This window comes from Leucopleurus acutus, assembly GCF_964270905.1.
Source record: "Leucopleurus acutus genome assembly, chromosome: 7".
NCBI classification, from domain to species: Eukaryota; Metazoa; Chordata; class Mammalia; order Artiodactyla; family Delphinidae; genus Leucopleurus; species Leucopleurus acutus.
Window position 1 is genome coordinate 81,318,060 of NC_139150.1, and position 19,331 is coordinate 81,337,390.

Genomic DNA, 19,331 nt, shown 5'->3' on the forward strand with positions numbered 1-19,331 from the left:
AAATTTAGCTTAACCTGTAATTCAAGTTGAAGCATTTGTGCCTATTTTCCATTTTCAGCTATGAAAACATCTTAATGTCTAGATCTGGAAAGAAAAGATGTTATTTTTTATTTTAAGGCTTGCAAAACAATATGCTTTGTTGGAGATTCATTCCCATCCTGTGGACTTTTGGATATATACACAGGAAATCCTTGTCAACAGGCTATTGGTCATAGTATAAAGGTTAGTTTCCATAACCCCTAATACCCACCACCATTTTTACTGTCATTTTGCTTTGAAAGCCCAGTCAGAGCTCTGTTACATTCTTCGTCCTTTTAACTACTTCATCCAGTCACCCCTTAATAAACGGAGAGCATACGCTTATAAGGACTCCATTCACAACTTTCCATTCTAACTTTCAGGCCCTCATTTTTCTCTCAATGATTGCCTTCTCTTTTAATCTACTCTTTACAGAATATTCTGTCCTATATGATACCCCAACTTTGTGCCTAATGCAATACCAAGAATATACGTGGGAGGTAAATGAACTTATGTCCAAGTGAATCCTCTACAGTGCCCCATTCCTCAAAGTAATCTGGTAAATTTCGGGAGTTCTGTCATATTGATGGTAGTACCCAGGGCCCTGAGCAAGACCAGTGGGATCAGTGGTGCTTCAAAAGTTTTTCTTTTTTCACTGAGGGTGATCAAAATGCCAGGTACTATTCTAAGCCCTTTCCATACATACACTCATTTAGTCCTCACAACCACTCCATGAGAAAGGTACTGTTGTCACCCCTATTTTACCAATGAAGAAGCTGGGGTACACAAAGATGAAGCCCCTTATTCACAGTTACCGACTAGTAGGTACATGAGGCCAGGTTCAAACCCAGGCAGGCTGGCTGCAGAGCTCAGACCTGTGGCCACCAAAATATGTGGCCTCTTATTTATACTGTCCTTGTGTATTGTGTATGTATGTCTCTGTGTATGTGTGTCTGCAGAAACTCTGCAAAGCCTGCCTTAAAACAGTTAATTCTTTGATTTCCCATTCAAGCACTGTGTATAGCAGAGGGGAGGCAGCAGCAGACAAGAGGGATAAAGCTCAGAGGCTATGTCTAGTTAAACAAGTATGAGGGCAATAAGGATGCTGACCAGTTAGGAAGGGGGCTCTACAGGTGAAAGCAGGCAGCCTCATCCTGGTTTGGGGTTGAGAAGGGAAACTTCCTGAAGGAAGTGATGTTTAAACTAAAGCAGAAGGATGAGCGGAGTTAGCTAGGCAGGGTGGGGGGCCACGCAGGGGTGTCAGAGGAGGGGCCTAACCCCTGAGGTCATGAGAACTGCCAGAGCACGTCCTGAAATTTTTCTACGAAAGCCTTACTGTTGCTGGCTGTCACACCCCAAGCTGGTCGACCTGTAGCCCTGCTGGCCGAGATGACATGATGTGCCACAGTACCACACACCATGTGTTCATCCTTTTCTCTCTCAGCAGGGTTTCACGTAGGCACATCGTAGGACTAAAATTACTTCAGCGATGCCTGCAGCAAAGCTGAAGGAAACACCAGAAGGCCAAAGCAAGCGTGCTTTATTGAATTTATGATGTAGAAAATATTTGTAGTTCCTTAGACATTTGCATTGCTATAAAAATTACACTTTACGGGATAATTATTAATGGTTTGAAGAGAAATAAACAGTATAAACGAAATATAGCCGATACCATGAAAATGTCAACCATGTAAATCAAAATCATAAAATAATTATTCAGTACTCAGAGGCCTTCTTAATATATACATATGAAATTTCTCATACACATATACAATAAAAGCCCACAAAAAAACGTGACTCTGAAGCCGATCACTGTACAAATATGAAAATAAATATCTTTAAACTCAATTTTATCTTCAGCAAGAGGGTTGTACAGTTTGGCTTCATGCAAATCACATTTAGTATTAAATAATCAAATGTCACATATGTCATATAAAGCAGCAAGTAGAAAAAATAAATTATGAAAATGCATGAGGCTAAAAGTTAACAGTGAAAAATGTCTCCATAGCCAATGTTCTTTTCCATGACAAAACTAAAATATTATCCATTGTGTCAGGATACATAAAAAAGAGTGTAGTTTAACTGTGATTTTAAAAGCTCTCCAAGGAAAAATTGAGACAAGGTGAGTTACTTGCATAGAACTATGCAAGTGTAGCAAATTAAGTTCAAGTTAAAAACATTAGTTATTTTTGTTCTTACCAAAAATATACTCTAAATTTGAGAACACCTTCATGAAGTCAAATGTTAGTAATAATCTTGGTTTCCTAGCAAGGCAACTGAAAGAGCTATAAGTAGCTTTTCTTTAAACAAGATTGCTAACCGGAGCTATAAGTCTCTAATGGAGCTATAAGTCTCTAATTTGGATTTTGTTGCAAAAATATCTATTCAGGTTCAATTAGTTAAAGATGATTGTTTTGTTTATCACAGGCACCTATGTAATCTAATCAATTTGGGTGCACTGGCTGTACAACCCAAAAGCAAAGACCAAGATAATACTTCTGTATCAAAGGTATACTATTATATACAGATTGTAAGACAAGTATAGACACTTTGTGGGAAAATAAATAAACACAACACAATAACATGTATACCAACACAGTTTTGTGCAGTTGCACCAAACACCTAAACTTGAGTACCATATATCAACACATAGGTGTCAGGCCTATTCTAACCTAGGCTCCGTAGATGCCACCTAGGCAAACAGCAGTGGCAAAACTTTCATCACACCATGGCACAAAAATAACCATCCCTCCCTGGTTCAGTTTGACAATTCCCCACCAGCAAGGCATTCTTTTTGGTAAAAAATGTAAACTTTTTTTTCTCCTGGGACCATAAAACAGGAATCCATGGTAGAGTTGTTGAGGACAGAACCAACTTTCCAGTAAAAAAAAAAACAAAAAAAAAAACCCAACTAGATCTCACCAGTAGAGAGAAGGCACACTTTGAAAAGCTAAATGGACGTTGTGGCTAATTATAATCTCTGTGTGCTAACATGATCATAAAAATCATAAATAGAATTGTTTTAATTCTACAAGAGGGATGTTTTTAGCTTATGTATTACAATAAATAAGAGCTATTATTTAAGTTTTTTCAGCAGGCTACTTGGGGCCTGGACCTATGAACAAAGGTAAGTTCAAGACTCTAGTTGGGAATAACTTAGCTGGTTCAGGCCACTGAAAACCAAAACCAAAAACCAAAGAGCATGCCTTGCTGACCCACCCTGGGGTCAGGTACTGACTCCTTTGGCTTTTGGAGACATTTCAGTGGGGAAGTCTGGGAGGCAGTACGGCTTCTAGGAGGGCAAAACCTATCAGGCTGTTGGTGAGGATGAGTCCCTAATCACCTGAAACAAAGGACTCTGAGTTACCTGTACCCTAACCACAATTCCTCTTCAAAAGAGGTGATTTTCCAAAACTACACATAACATTTCTTTCACTGTTCATTATTTAAGGAGGAGAATGCTGGCAACCAGGGAGTTAGGGGATTTGCGTTTTTCTGGAGATTATACTCTTAAACCATGGGTAAACCACGGGGAGGTTTGAGCATGCATATTTTCATTCAGCAAAATGTTAAATCAATACTAGTGTATTTTTTGAATGAGATATAATTCACATACCGTAAAATTCACCATTTAAAGTATACAGTTTAGTGGGGTTTAGTATATTCACCAAGTTGTGCAACATTACCACAATATAATTCCAGAACATTCTCATCATCCCGCGAAGCAACCATAGACCCATTAGTAGTCACTCTCAGTTCCTCCCTTTTACCAGCCCCTGGCAGTCTCTTGCTGGTGTTTTTTTTTTTAAGTGAAGTGTGACAACTTTCCTGGGCATTGTATTTTCAGTTGCATGTCGCTTTATATTTTTTCATTAGAATTTTTAACAGTGAATTCAAACCATTGACTTTATAAGTATTCTGAGATTAAAAAATACCCTCTTTTATATACAAACTATTTTTGTCCCCCAAAACAACTATTTTGTTTTCTTTCTTTATATATAAAAAATAGATTTTTCTGTCTCCACTGGAGCTTAAAACATTACCATTTTTTCTCAAATTCTGTTCTTGTACAAGAAGTGAGAAAAATTAATACCCCAATATTTTAGAAGTACAGACAGGGCTTCCGTGGTGGCGCAGTGGTTGAGAGTCCGCCTGCCGATGCAGGGGACGCGGGTTTGTGCCCCGGTCCAGGAAGATCCCACATGCTGCGGAGCGGCTGGGCCCGTGAGCCATGGCCGCTGAGCCTGCGCGTCCGGAGCCTGTGCTCCGCAAGGGGAGAGGCCACAACAGTGAGAGGCCCGCGTATGGCAAAAAAATAAATAAAAAAATAAAAAAGAATTAAAAGTACAGACAAGCAGAGTCCTTATTAACTGTGGGCCATCATGCTCTCCTTCTCACTCCTTAAAAGAGCTACAGAGCTGAGAGGGCCTAGGCCTGAAAGGCTAAGCTGCTTGTTTACAGATGAGGAAATGGATCTAATGTGGGTTGGCAACACGTCTGAGACCACAAGGCTAGTTTACAGCAAAGCTAGGATGGTAACCCCCTTTTATTAGTTTTCTAGTATTGAATATTGGAAGTAAATGTCATAGGTTATTTACCACATGAAGCTAATTACGTCAGTGAATTTCTTCTATAGCTTTGATCTGAGCATGTGCTTTTTTTTTTTTTTTAAACCCCTTTAAAAACATTTACACATTATCTATTAAGACTTTGTAAGGATAAGACAGGTATATTTAACCAGGGGGCCCAAATCACTCATTGAAACATAGCAAAAAAGAGCCGAGGTTCTGGAGGGACCTGAGAGCACAGTTCAGATTTACCACACTGTAACTCTCCATACGACAAGGCCTGTAGGACGTACCACTCCATGTAGGAAGCAGATAAGTCACGTACATTCAGTACTCTGGGAATGAAGGCTTCGTTGGCCAAGGATCTTTTGGATTTAACCATTGCAACAATTCTTCATCTGGGTTGATTTTTTGGAACTGGTCCCACTCAGATTGGTAATGGATTTGCTGTCATCCTCATCAGTTCTTTTTTTCACTTCCCTGGAGGGAGAGAGAGACACACAGAGAGAAAGGAGATTACTGAGGTATAAAACTGAACCATAAACAACTCTGTAGAAATAAAAGAGCACTGCTGAGCACTTGCTGTGTGCCATCCAGACAGTGTTCTAAGTGCTTTGTAGGTGTTGACCTATTTAATCCTCACAACAACTATATGATTTTGTTGCGCCCCATTTTATGTGAGGAAACAAAGGCAAAAAAAAGTTAAGAAATTTCCCTTAGGTTACACAGCTGGAGAAGTGGCCACGCAGGTGGGCTCCAGTGCTCACATTCTCAGTACCAGGCCACACACTCATGCATGCGCACACAGACACACACATGCCCAGGTGCCTATACACATGTGCACACACTCACATGCACACACACAGACTACTCTTGCTCTCTCCTGTGGTTTTGCATGGCTTATAGTCTGCACACGCACAGGTCACTCCTTAGGACTCTGGAACCTGGCTCCCACCCCCAGCTAATGCTTAACATTAACAAAAGCAATGATGACTTTATAACCATTCTGTAATTATACAAGATCGTGGAGATAACAACAGATGGTTAAAATCCAGAAAAAATGTCTTCTTTTTGCCTCTTCCTAAATTTCTTTTAGAAATAACTGCTAGAGGCAACACTGGTCCAAAGATCTCCATGATCTTATGAAAGCCCCCTAGGGAAGTCTCCTATCCCTGGGGATGCTTGTGAAATACACACATCCTGAAGTCCCACCTTAGACAAGCTGAATGGCAAACTCTGTGGGTAAGGAGAGTGTGACAGCTTGTCCCCAAGACAACCCCCAAGAGTTCTGCCTCCGCTGTCAGTGTCTGGTGCCCCCCATTAAGTGGTGAAGCTTGTGTCACTCCCCCATGGTCAGCACCGGCTCTGTGACTGCTCAGACCAATAGAACGGCGAGGAAATGGTGTGCTAAAACTTCCAAGCCAGGCATTAATAAGGCCTGACCATTTTGAGCTGCCATTTACGAAGCCCAGTGTTCCTCACTGGAGAGAGGGCAGCAGAGAGGTCCAGGGGGCTGAGATGCCACAGGGAGGAGCCCCCTGGCCGCAGACATCAGACCGAGCCACAGCAGTGTCCACGACCGCAAATGCATGAGACGCCCGAGGGAGAGCAGTCACGGCCCCTCCAGTGAGATCCAGTCACTTCTGGTAATTTCAAAAAATAAAAAGTGGTCTTGTTCTAGGCGACTACATTTTGGGTGGCTTGTTACAAAGCAGTAGATCCGGGGAACTGGCATATTCCCAGCACAGCAACGCTGTTCAATAGAAATAGAATGTAATTCACGTATGTAATTTAAAATTCTTTAGCAGCCGCAGTAAAAAATGTAAAGAGAAATAGGTGAAATTAATTTTATTAACATATATTATTTAACTCAGTACTACAAAAATATCATTTTAGCATGTTACCAATAAAAATATTAATGAGCTATTTTACAATTTTTTTTAACATCTTTATTGGAGTATAATTGCTTTACAATGGTGTGTTAGTTTCTGCTTTACAACAAAATGAATCAGTTATATATATACATATGTTCCCATATCTCTTCCCTCTTGCGTCTCCCTCCCTCCCATCCTCCCTATCCCACCCCTCCAGGCGGTCACAAAGCACCGAGCTGATCCCCCTGTGGTATGCGGCTGCTTCCCACTAGCTATCTACCTTACGTTTGGTAGTGTATATATGTTCATGCCTCTCTCTTGCTTTGTCACAGCTCACACTTCCCCCTCCCCATATCCTCAAGTCCGTTCTCCAGTAGGTCTGTGTCTTTATTCCTGGCTTACCCCTAGGTTCTTCATGACATTTTTTTCTTAAATTCCATATATATGTGTTAGCATACGGTATTTGTCTCTCTCTTTGTGACTTACTTCACTCTGTATGACAGACTTTAGGTCTATCCACCTCATTACAAATAGCTCAATTTCCTTTCTTTTTATGGCTGAGTAATATTCCATTGTATATATGTGCCACATCTTCTTTATCCATTCATCCGATGATGGACACTCATGTTGTTTCCATCTCCGGGCTACTGTAAATAGAGCTGCAATGAACATTTTGGTACATGACTCTTTTTGAATTATGGTTTTCTCAGGGTATAGGCACAGTAGTAGGATTGCTGGGTCATATGGTAGTTCTATTTGTAGTTTTTTAAGGAACCTCCATACTGTTCTCCACAGTGGCTGTACCAATTCACATTCCCACCAACAGTGCAAGAGGGTTCCCTTTTCTCCACACCCTCTCCAGCATTTATTGTTTCTAGATTTTTTGATGATGGCCATTCTGACTGGTGTGAGATGATATCTCATTGTAGTTTTGATTTGCGTTTCTCTAATGATTAGTGATGTTGAGCATTCTTTCATGTGTTTGTTGGCAGTCTGTATATCTTCTTTGGAGAAATGTCTATTTAGGTCTTCTGCCCATTTTTGGATTGGATTGTTTGTTTTTTTGTTATTAAGCTGCATGAGCTGCTTATAAATTTTGGAGATTAATCCTTTGTCGGTTGCTTCATTTGCAAATATTTTCTCCCATTCTGAGGGTTGTCTTTTGGTCTTGTTTATGGCTTCCTTTGCTGTGCAAAAGCTTTGAAGTTTCATTAGGTCCCATTTGTTTATTTTTGTTTTTATTTCCATTTCTCTAGGAGGTGGGTCAAAAAGGATCTTGCTGTGATTTATGTCATAGAGTGTCCTGCCTATGTTTTCCTCTAAGAGTTTGATAGTTTCTGGTCTTATATTTAGGTCTTTAATCCATTTTGAGCTTATTTTTGTGTATGGTGTTAGGGAGTGATCTAATCTCATACTTTTAGATGTACCTGTCCAGTTTTCCCAGCACCACTTATTGAAGAGGCTGTCCTTTCTCCACTGTACATTCCTGCCTCCTTTATCAAAGATAAGGTGACCATAGGTGTGTGGGTTTATCTCTGGGCTTTCTATCCTGTTCCATTGATCTATATTTCTGTTTTTGTGCCAGTACCATACTGTCTTGATTACTGTAGCTTTGTAGTGTAGTCTGAATACAATTTTTATACTGTCTTCAAAACCCAGTATTTATTTAATACATCCAGCACATCTCAGCTTGGATTAGCCACACTTCAGGTGGCTAGTGGCTACTAAACTGGTCAGCACAGCCCCAAAAGGAGCTGATATGTGCTAACCTTTGAAAACCACTGCACTGTGAGTAGGAAACAAAAGGGAAACTGGTTCTTGCTGGAGACTAGTTAATAAATGCTATGTTACACGTTTTCACATAGTCCTTATTTAATACACACATGCTGACAGGTAACAGGTGAGCATCAATGTCTTCCCTTCACAGATAAGAAATAAAGACTCAGGAAAAGAAGGAGGATACACAGTTCAACCCCATAACACCCTGTAAGACTTGGTTCAGACTTCTGACCTCCAGAACTATTATTTTTATTGCTTAAAGCACTAGGCTAGGAGGAATCTGTTACAGTGACAATAGAAAACTAATACAACTTCCAAATGCAAAATCTTGACCATTTGGTCATTCAACAAATGTCCGATTTATGCCAAACTCTGGGATCCTCAACCAGTGAGCTTTTTTTTTTAATTGTAAATTTTTTTTTTTTTTTAAATTTGGCTGTGCCGGGTCTTAGTTGTGGCACACGGGATCTTCCTTGTGGCATAGGGGATCTTTAGTTGCAGCATGCGGGATGTTTTTAGTTGCAGCATGCAGGATCTTTAGTTGTGGCATGCGGGATCTAGTTCCCTGACCAGGGATCGAACCTGGGCCCCCGGAATTGGGAGTATGGAGTATTAACCACTGGACTACCAGGGAAGTCCCTCTCAACTAGTGAGCTTTGAGAGAAAGCCAGATGTCTTCTAAATAAATCATTACCAGGTCCCCGAGAGCCGCTAACACACAAGCACAGTGGAGCCGACCTCTTGGTGGGATAGGAATTCACTGTCATTTAATGAGGAAGAGAGATTCCAGGTGCAGGGAATAGCATGTATAGAGGCAAAGAGGCATAAAAGAACTTGGCTATGACCGGAAGCAAAGTTTGCTGTGTCTATAGATTATCATTCATTTGGGAAGCAAGATAAGAGATGCAAATAGAAAGGTAGGTGAACTGGGCTCTGGGGGACCATTAGCCACTTGCTAAGGAGGCTGGACTCTATGCTGTAGGTAGGGCACCAATGTGGGGTGCAAGCAAGAAGGTCTTAATTGGATTTTTATTTACAGAGATTACCCTGATTGATTACAGGGTGGAGGATGAACTGATGCTGGAGAAACTCTGAGGCAGAAACTTAGGTCCCTCCTGCACTAAACGGGGTAGGAAATTTTGAAGCCTGAAGCAGAACAGGGTAGGGGGGGGGGAGGGATTGAAGGAAGATTGCAGAGGGGTCACTGAATCAGTAGGGCCCCAGAACCCACTAGAGGCAGATGATGAAGAAAGAGGAAGGAGTCAAGACTGACTCTAGGTTACTCTTTTTCAACTATAATGTTAGTAGTTTCCTGAGAACCGGAGTATAGAATAAGGAACAATTTTAAAGAAAAATGAACACATTAGGGTTTAGATATGTTGGATCAGTCATGCCTATGGAATTTTCATTTGTTAGTGGGTGGGAATATAGTTGTGGAATTTTAAAAAAAGATGGGAGTTAAAAATACAGAAATTAGAAGTCACCTTCTAGACACAGTTCTAGAAACCATGGTGGTGGAAGACATTAGGGAGAAAGAGTAAGAGGAAGAGAGTGCAGAATAGAATCCTGAGATTACCAACATTTAAAAGGCAAGCCAGAGATTCAGAGTGGTGAAAAGTCCCAATTTTGCCATTTAGTACTGTGTCACTTTGAGCAAGCTGATGAAGCATTCTAATTTTCAGTTTTCTTATCTGTACAATGGGTTTAGTAAACATAGCATCTTCACAAGACAACTCACATCTCTCCCTTCTGGAAAGTCTAAAAGGCCTCTGTAAATTACATATCATATGGCTGCCTGGTCATGTATTTTGTTTTCTTTTTTTTCTCTAACGTTAAATTGCACAGCCTATCTTACATAATCTGATATCTCTACAGGGCTTTCATACTGAGCAGAAATGATAATAATGCAGACATTACTGAACACTGAAAGCAGATATTAAGGGAGAAAAAATAGGTGCCCATATTGTTCACCTGGCCTTCAGTTTCTTTAATCTACCAAAGATGCAAGCATCTCCCACTTTAAGGAAATCAGGAAGATATAATTCCAAACATCTAAAATAGGTTTAAGCCTGGGAAAATTAAATTACCTCACCCCAAACTGCCATATACTTAACAACTGCATTTTAAATGACTCAATCTTACGGACAGATTTATCCCCAGTGGGCTCAGCAATGGCGCTGAACTGATGATACATCAGCCCGAGCTTTTCGTGTTTTTCTCAAATTTTAGGCCATTGACCAGTTTAATGCCTGTTGTACTTGAATCTATTGAAAAATGTTTAAAGCCTGTGGCTCTAGTGATGGCAGATTTACTTACCAGTGGACAATGGTTGGAATGAATGTCTATCAGCCCTACAGGGAAACTGCATTTCTAAGAGAAACTTTTCCTGGGATAGACAGGGTTTTCCAAGAAAAAGCAGAGGAGTTCAGGTTGTTACCCAAACATTTATGGCCTTCCTTCAAAAACAAATACTGTTTCAGACAGTGCAAACCCATAAACTGTTCTAGTTCAAGTTTTATGACATAACATGGTTTGAAGGGGAGTTACTATTATACATAACATTCTGAAAGCTGTAAAACTTTTTAAAGTGGTAATTTCACTTGTGGAAACGATACCATTTTCATTTAAGACTTGGGTATTTTGACAAGCAATCTGATGACACAGTATAAAGCACATTAAAGTCTTTACATGTTTGGTTTATTTATAATTTTCCTGTTTAACACATTGTTAACATAACTAACCTAGAGGCCTCAAACCAGCCCATAATGCAATAGCAACAATTTAAAAAGCTCCTTGATAAGTGATTCACAAGAAGTGACCTTGTTATCAGAATGCTCCTGCACACAGGTTTTTTTTTTTTTTTCGGTACGCGGGCCTCTCACTGCTGTGGCCTCTCCCATTGCAGAGCACAGGCTCCAGATGCGCAGGCTCAGCGGCCGTGGCTCACGGGCCCAGCCACTCCGCGGCATGTGGGATCTTCCCGGACCGGGGCACAAACCCGTGTCCCCTGCATCGGCAGGCGGACTTTCAACCACTGCGCCACAAGGGAAGCCCCACACAGGTGTTTTAAGTAAAGAAGCTACACTGTAAACAGGGAGGCTGCTGGGCTGACCCAACATGCCAGCAGGAGCACCAGGGGAAAAGGCTGTTGTTGGCTCTCCTGTCTTTATGATATAATAAAGAGGATCGATCCTGCACTCTGGGTGTGACCGGGGCAATTTGGAGTCATTTAACTGTAATATGATCCCACAAGACAATTCCGTGTTAAATAGTGATTATGTTATTCAATAGAGTCCAGGCTATTATTATATATGGAATCACAGACTGTCAGAACTAGAAGGGGCCTTAGGGATCATTTTCTTTAGCCCCTTCCCTCATTGTACAGATTAGAGATGCCTAAAGGAAGACAGGGACTTAGTCAAGACTCCACAGCTGTTCGGGGTAGATTTAAGGTTGGACTTTGAGCTTCCTGACACTACAGTCCTCCAACGTGCTGGGCAGAAGCCAGCAGCCATGCGGAGGGCCTGGCCTGCAGCATCCTTTCCTGCTCAGCCCAGGCAGCAATTCAACACTCCCTGCCTGAAGCTAAGGTAGCACGGAGCCCCTTACTGTACTAAAGTTAAGATTCTTATAAAATCAGAATCTCACAAATGATCTCACAAATCTCTACATGCCTAAAATTATGTTTTTGCTTTGTCAGCAATTAAGGATCATTGGCTGGATTTTGTTAATGCGCATTTTTGTATTTTTTCTTTCTTTTTTGGGGGCGTATTGAATCCCTTTAGATCAGCAAAGAATCATTTTTTCATCTGTGGCAGAAAACTAGGCAGAAGTAAATCCAGCAGAAAACATTGTTATTTCCTAAGAATACTGCAAGGATTAAAATACAGTTAAAACCAAGTTCCTCAATGATGCAATTTTCATTCTAATCCACATCCCAAAATGTTATATATTATTAACACCATTGCCTTAGCTTAATAATTACCTGGGTTAAATAATGTAAACAAAGTGCTTCCAACTGGCATGATACACAATTTGTTTTGTTGAGTTCTTTTTCCTTTACCTTGGAAAATGTCATAATATAATAGATAGTTATATTCATAATAGTCTCCTGTGTTTAAAATCTGGTTCCTAGAAGTGATTCACACACGTCAACTATTAGCTTTGTGGGCACATTTTGCAGAAATGTCAGTGACACCTCAGATGCACCTGCTTTGTTTGGCAGTAGAGGTATTTTGCCAATGTTCACAGTGAACAAGCAGCATACCAGTTTTTTATAAAAACTATGTTTCTCCAACCACTACTGAAAGACAAGACAGTGTTTTCCCATGTAGATTCACATTATGGTCAAGAAATTTGACACATACAACAGCTAAGTGAAAATTCAATCCTACATCCAGTTTTCCAAATATAAGGCAAAACTTTACCGAGTAAGGTGGAGAACAGCTTCCACTATATTCGAACCATCTTTGGCGCTTGTTTCACAAAATAATGCCCCATAGGTCTGGAAAAAACATATATATACCATTAAATGAAGGCTTTGATTAGGTTTCTTGGAATGTTCGCTTTTAAAACCAATAAAATAAAATTAAAATATTGCCCTGTTGAGTATGCTAAAACTAATAGTTAAGAAATTGGATTGAGTTTCAAGACTTTAAAAAAAAAAACAGGTTTGAGCCTACTTATTCCAGGAACAGTTCCTAGTCAGAGGATTTTTATTTTGCATCCAAAAAAAAAAATCCCACAATACAAAATTTCATGGTTTAAGGCTCTTATATCCAAGTGTCACACATACTACCAAATGTTCTCTATCAAATAATTTGAGAGAAAGAAAAATGATAGCTTAATAACCACTTAGGAATTAAATGTCCATCAAAAGTATGTCTCCTTTTGGCTGGCAGCTAACACACATCCCGCCCCCCCTTCAATCTATCATCTTTTCCTATCAAGATTCAGCAGCCTCTGTGTTGCTAAAACCAATGGACATTTTCTAGTCTATTACTTAACCTCCCAGTGGTTATACTTACAATCACTGATCATATCACTCTCCTGCTTCAGACCTTTCGATGCTTCCCATCCCTCTCAAGCAATGTTGGAATGCTTACCTGGCCGACAAGGCCTAGCTTGTACGTGGCCCCAGCCAACCTCCCAGTTTTACCTGCCACCACTCTCCCTCACTCACAGTGCTCATGTTACCCTGGCCGTCCCTCTATTTCCCCAACACTCCAAATTCCCTCCCACCTCAGGACCTTTTCACCTGCTGTTACCACTACCTAGGTTATCCTATATCCCTAGTAACTCTTTCCCCAGGCTGACTTTTACCTACCTTCTAGATTTTTAGGTAATCCTCCCTTGAAGTTAAGATTAAGTGTTTTCTAACTCTGAAAGGTTGGTATTAGGTCTTCCTACTGTAAAACCTCTTGAGGCATGTATTTTTCCAGCATAGCACTTGCCGCAGATGTAAATGATGAGGTTATTTTTGGGTGTCTTTGTCTAACAGCTGGAGACAGTTTCCTTTAGGAAAGGAGAATTATGTGCACTGTGGGGCTGGGTGTGGGCAACACAGTCCTGTGTGGGATACGGGCAAGATGTGATGGGTGCTCCGGAGCAGGGAGAGAAGGAAGAACCAAACAATGGGGAAAGACTACCGTGAAACCTTTACCCATGAGCCCCCAAATCCATAGAAAATCTAAAAAATACCCCAAATGAATGTATTTCTAGTAGAAATGGGTAGTGCTGCTGCTGAATTTCATAGCCAGGATGTTATAGGGTGAAATAGAGATGGCCTTTGAGGATGCAGGAGGGTGGAGGACACGAGATGCATAATAAATAAGCAAACCTTGGGAAATCTGAGAAACTGGGGGGGAGGGAATAAAATCGGCATGTGGCCAGGAATTATGAGCTCTCTAGGGGAATATGTGGATTTCGTGGGTTTAACATCTGTCTTCCCCAGACAGTAAACTACTGAGGACAAGGACGGTTTCCTTTGTTCTCTACCCTTTGCTCAGCTCACAATGAAGTGCTTTTTCACATGGTGGATACAATTAAATATGTGTTGAATGGATCTCTTCTATATTTCACGGCCTAGTTTTGATGTTTATCATATTTGGCTCACAGTTCTAAAATTTAAAACAAGAAACAATTCCAACTTAGAATAGTGGAATGGAAACTTCTTTTTAAAGTTCACATGTATATGTTATAGAGCAGTCCTTTCATGCTGATGACAGACAACAGTGATAGCAATGTCAGATCGGACTGTTATGATAAGAACTTCATATTTCACCTAAGGAGCATCTGGTTCCTTATTTGGGTAAGACAAGTCATAAGAGGGCCACATAGCATTCTGACACAGTGATAATAATGAGAGAATAAACACTGCCCACAGTAATAATCTGGACAGAAATGAGGTCCATCCTTGGTACAAATGCATAGCCAAAAATAATTTTATACTATTCCAACTGACTACAAATCTTAGAGGAAAGAATGAGTCTTCCAATTCTCTTCACCCCTTTACCCAGATGACACACTGCACCATCTGCTGCCCCTTGGCACAGTGACCCTCTGGAACCAAACCCATCTTTTCAAAACAGGACATCCATTCTTCTTCCTCTACCTAGGTTCCAGGACTAGAGAAGGATTCCAGGAACTGGGGAAGAGTGAGGAGGAAGACACGATAATTTTGCATCCTCTTTGTCACTGGTACTCAGTGGGGGAAATGATCATGTGATTGTTTTACCTCCACAAGGGATTTAACTCTTGGTGTAATTATTTACATTCATGGGACGGATAGGGGCCACTGGGAGTTCTGCCTGTATAGGGACAGAAGACTTATCAAACAGAGTGGAGTTTGTCAAACAGCCTCTTCAGCAAATGTAGACAGAAGTGAAAGGTCCCTCCCAATTTGGACCCACTCTTACTCTTACCATGGCCAGTTTTTCTCCAAAGTACCCTGGGACACATTTTTGTCCTTCCGCTTCAGCAGCATCACGAAGATCAGCCTTGTTTCCTACCAACATGATAGGAATGCTGTTATGGGCTGCATCCTACCATGAAGAAAAGAAAGAAATTGTGCATACATGAAACACTGGACAAGTTATGAGGTTGATGATGACAACAGCTACCCTTTCTGAATGCCCCTTATATGCCACATGATGTACAGACAATATCTTTAAACCTCAAAATATCTCTAAAAGGAGCCAAACCGTCTCCCATTTCCAGATCAGAACACTGAAATTCAGAGAGGTTAAATAAGACATTGTAAGGGCCAGGGGTGGTCCAAACTGACTCCATCACCCTTGCCACTATACAAAATAATACCAAACTCAAGACGCGCAACCCCAGAATTACATTTGGCTGTAGTGCCCACATAATTTTCTATAATTTTCACTCAAACAGTGGTGATTACAAGTCAACTTCATTATCGCAGGTACAAAACACACAAATATTCCCTCAGCTATAATGGGACAAAAATGGAGTCTCAGAGTTCCACACTCGCTGCTATCTGGCTTACAACAAAAGCAAAATCAGAAGGCCCTAAATGTCAACACTTTTCTTGTGAAGAGTCAAGGAGCAGTCATTCAAATTAACAGATTCTCAGGGTAATGCTCCCCAAATCAGCATATGCATACTGTTGCACTGTCTGTCCCGGCATTCATAGAGGAGCTGGCTGGCAGAATGTAAGATGTGAGAGGCAGAGTTAAGTTTGAGACTCTGTCCCTCCCACCACCTGGCCACTCGCCGGCTGCATGAAATCAGGCAGTCTCTTCCTGTTTCTGCCTCCATTTCCCTATCTGTAAAACGAAGGGGGCAGTAAGGACACATCCCCCTGAGCAGGCTATGAGAATAGAAGACAACCTGACTAGAAAAACAGGTTTATAGCTCCTAAACAAGCGAAGCAGCAGCCCTCACTGAGAAATGACTCTTTGTGGTGCCTAAAAACATCCAGGTGCTCATCTACTTTGGTACCACACCTGATAACAGCATCAAGAAATGAGCCTCAAAAACAGTGAAATTATGCCACTTCACTGCCTTTTGGACTCGTTTCTGATGTCATTATTGTATTGTGGTTCCTCTGTACACAATGAGTGATTTTTCTCTTGCTTTCAACATTTTCTCTTTGTTTTGACTTTTAGCAGTTCAACCATGATGTGTCTAGGTATGGATTCTTTTTTTTTTTTAACATCTTTATTGGAGTATAATTGCTTTACAATGTTGTGTTAGTTTCTGCTGTATAACAAAGTCAGCAAATAATTATAGAGTCAGAAAAACCATCCTTTAAAAATGAAGACAGGGCTTCCCTGGTGGCGCAGTGGTTGAGAGTCCGCCTGCCGATACAGGGGACACGGGTTCGTGCCCCGGTCTGGGAAGATCCCACATGCCGCGGAGCGGCTGGGCCCGTGAGCCATGGCCGCTGAGCCTGCGCGTCCGGAGCCTGTGCTCCGCAGCAGGAGAGGCCACAGCAGTGAGAGGCCCACTTACCGCAAAAAAAAGAAAAAGAAAAAAAGAAAACCCAGGAGTTTCCCCCCTCCTTCCCCACCCCAGAAGCTCACTTTAGTAGAGTCCTTAGCTCTGTGGGAACTTGCCCAGCTACTGACGAGGAGACCAGTACTACCAAGTGCCATTGGGAACCCCACTTCTCACATCCAGTTCTTCCTGAGAGCCTGGATCAGTGGCTTGTAATTGAGTTCGTTTTGACAAAGGAGAGAAACAGCATTTCCCGAGACAGCCTGTAGCTCTCCTATGTAATTTTTTGGTTCTCTGTTTTGAATTCTTACCTCAATCATATCTACCCATTCTCGTACATTAAGAAAGCTTTTCTCACATGTAACGTCATACAGCAGCAAAACACCATCTGCTCTTCTGAAATAAGACTTGGCAATACTTCTGAATCTGGAAAAGAGAATAGCACGTAATTGTTCTAATCAGTCAGTCAGTTTGGTGCTGCCTCATTCTTCATCTCCTTTATGCTCACTTTTTTCCCTTACCTTTTAAAACAAGCCCCAATTGAGAAGAATCTAATGGCAACCTATTACTGTGAAATAGTCATCCCCGAGGCCTAGAATGACCTGGTGAAAGGTAACAGAATAAGAATCTGGGCTAGTGATTTAGAAAAGCCAATCATTTTCTCCACCAAATAATCCCAAGAAAGTCTACATACCCCAGAGCATAGCCAGGACAAGGTTGAGATCGTAATTTCTAAAAATTTCAGCCTCAGCAACACACTACCAGAACCCAGCTGTGGGACACAGAAGGGTGTGTGTGAAGGATGGAAGGAGAGGCACATCAGAGAAAAATTATTTTTTGGCTGGTGGGTGGGTGGTAGAAGAAGTAACCATGTGGAACACCACAGGACACACACACAGGGTGTTGGGGGCTCACCAGGGGAAGAGCATACCTCACCCTATCTGTCCTAAACCGAGTGCAGTATTTTACAGGATCTTAAATAGCTATGTTAACCACACATATCTTTCAAATGCTGCTAGAAAATATGAGCTCCATGTGGGCAGGTGTCTGTGTCCACCTGTTCACCGTTGAATCTGAACACCCTGAATGGTGCCTGGTTACAGAGGTCGGCAGGTACCCCCATACTTGTTCGGTGCACAATCGGATACAGTCTGTTCCCTAAGAGTTAGATATGATTAAAACCTATGCTTGATGCTCTGGCCATCAGCAGTGAAAGAAAGACAGGGTACTGTCTGTGGCCAGATGCGAGTCTGCTATTTATCAATGGTCTGTGTCCCTGCCCTTGAACCGGGGAACTGACAGGTCCTCCTCTCCATCTTCTGTGGTGCCCCCGCTATGCAGCTCCTCACACTGTTGCCACGTTCAGGAATGCCGCCTCACCGAAATTTTCTCCTTAGGATAGGGCATTCTCTTTTTATCAGTGGCTCACCAATTCAAAGGAAGCTTAAAGATCCTCTTCACACGACTGATGGATCAGCGAAGGAGGAAAGGATGTGGGAAAAAACAAGCATTCTTGAAATTCTAACGTGCTCGATCAGAATTATATGAGTACAAAACCCACCAAGTATCCTACAAGGCTTGTCTGTGCAACTCAGCAGAATCCAAAGTATTATGGAAAGCACTTGCCTCTCCTGGCCAGCGGTATCCCAGAGCTGCAGTACTGTTCGCTCTCCGTCTACAATGAGAGTTTTCATTTGAAAATCAACTCCTGAAAAGGAATATAAGAGAACATGGAGAACACGATGTAAATAATTCCATTGGTTTTTACTTTCAAGCCCTCTTTAGGATGAGACAAAAGCCAATAAGCCAAAGTTCGGCAAGACAGAGAGGAATGAACCTGGCCTTCAAGGACAGTGACCTTCCATACTAATTATAAGTCAGACCACACAAGTGCGTGCAGATGCTTATTGCAGGTTGGCTGACTTGGGGAAGGATTTAATCTATGGACAAAAGGAAAATCTATGTTTTATGTGTCCACATAATTAGATGGACTCAGTTATATCTGTGTGTGTGTGTGCATGCACATAAATGTGCCTATGTATATGTATATATACAGGTATATACATGTGTGTATGTGTATATATATATAAGTACATGTATACGATGTATATATATGCCAGGCTCTCTAGGAACCGAACCACATATTGCAGGCTTTTTATGAATCAAATTGAAGTGAACCTTCAGCTTTGTTATCTTGAAAGGTGTAACAGAGAACCATAAATTTAGAAAGACGTCCATTGTGAAGAAGGTAATCTGTTCTAAGGTTTCTGGTTATCAAAATAAGAACTCTTTAGATAAGGAAGAAAAGTAAATGATAATTTGCATATCTTCTTTCAATTCCTTTTACTGATTACTGTGCAAATTTGGGAAATGAGGACACTATTTTTTCCTTGTTCTGAGAGGTATTACTCTTGTATTCCATTGTGAAGGAGGGGAGGGAACATACACCTGGCTATGATTTTGACCTTAATGACAAACTGGCTATCGGTAAGCTCACTTTATCAACATCAAATGACACCTGATCAGAAAGGCTTTCCCTGGGCACCCTGTGTAAAAGTGCACCTCTCCCAAATCTCATGTTTTAAAATGTGTTTTTCATCCAGGGATTTATTCGACTTTGTTTATTGTG

The 19,331-nt window shown here is 41.2% G+C and overlaps 1 protein-coding gene across 3 annotated transcripts in view; it reads right to left on the reverse strand.

The window, feature by feature from the left end:
• Positions 1-1,541: 1,541 nt before the first annotated feature.
• RASEF (RAS and EF-hand domain containing) overlaps positions 1,542-19,331 on the reverse strand; it is a 94,108-nt gene continuing 76,318 nt past the window's right edge. For all 3 annotated transcript variants that reach the window (XM_082843147.1, XM_082843146.1, XM_082843145.1), the window contains 5 exons: positions 18,329-18,410; positions 17,014-17,128; positions 15,163-15,282; positions 12,667-12,743; positions 1,542-5,066 (listed from right to left, as the gene is read on the reverse strand). In XM_082843147.1, the coding sequence (XP_082699273.1) occupies positions 4,961-5,066; positions 12,667-12,743; positions 15,163-15,282; positions 17,014-17,128; positions 18,329-18,410 (500 nt within the window). In that variant the 3' untranslated portion in view covers positions 1,542-4,960. The remainder of the gene's footprint in view (positions 5,067-12,666; positions 12,744-15,162; positions 15,283-17,013; positions 17,129-18,328; positions 18,411-19,331) is intronic.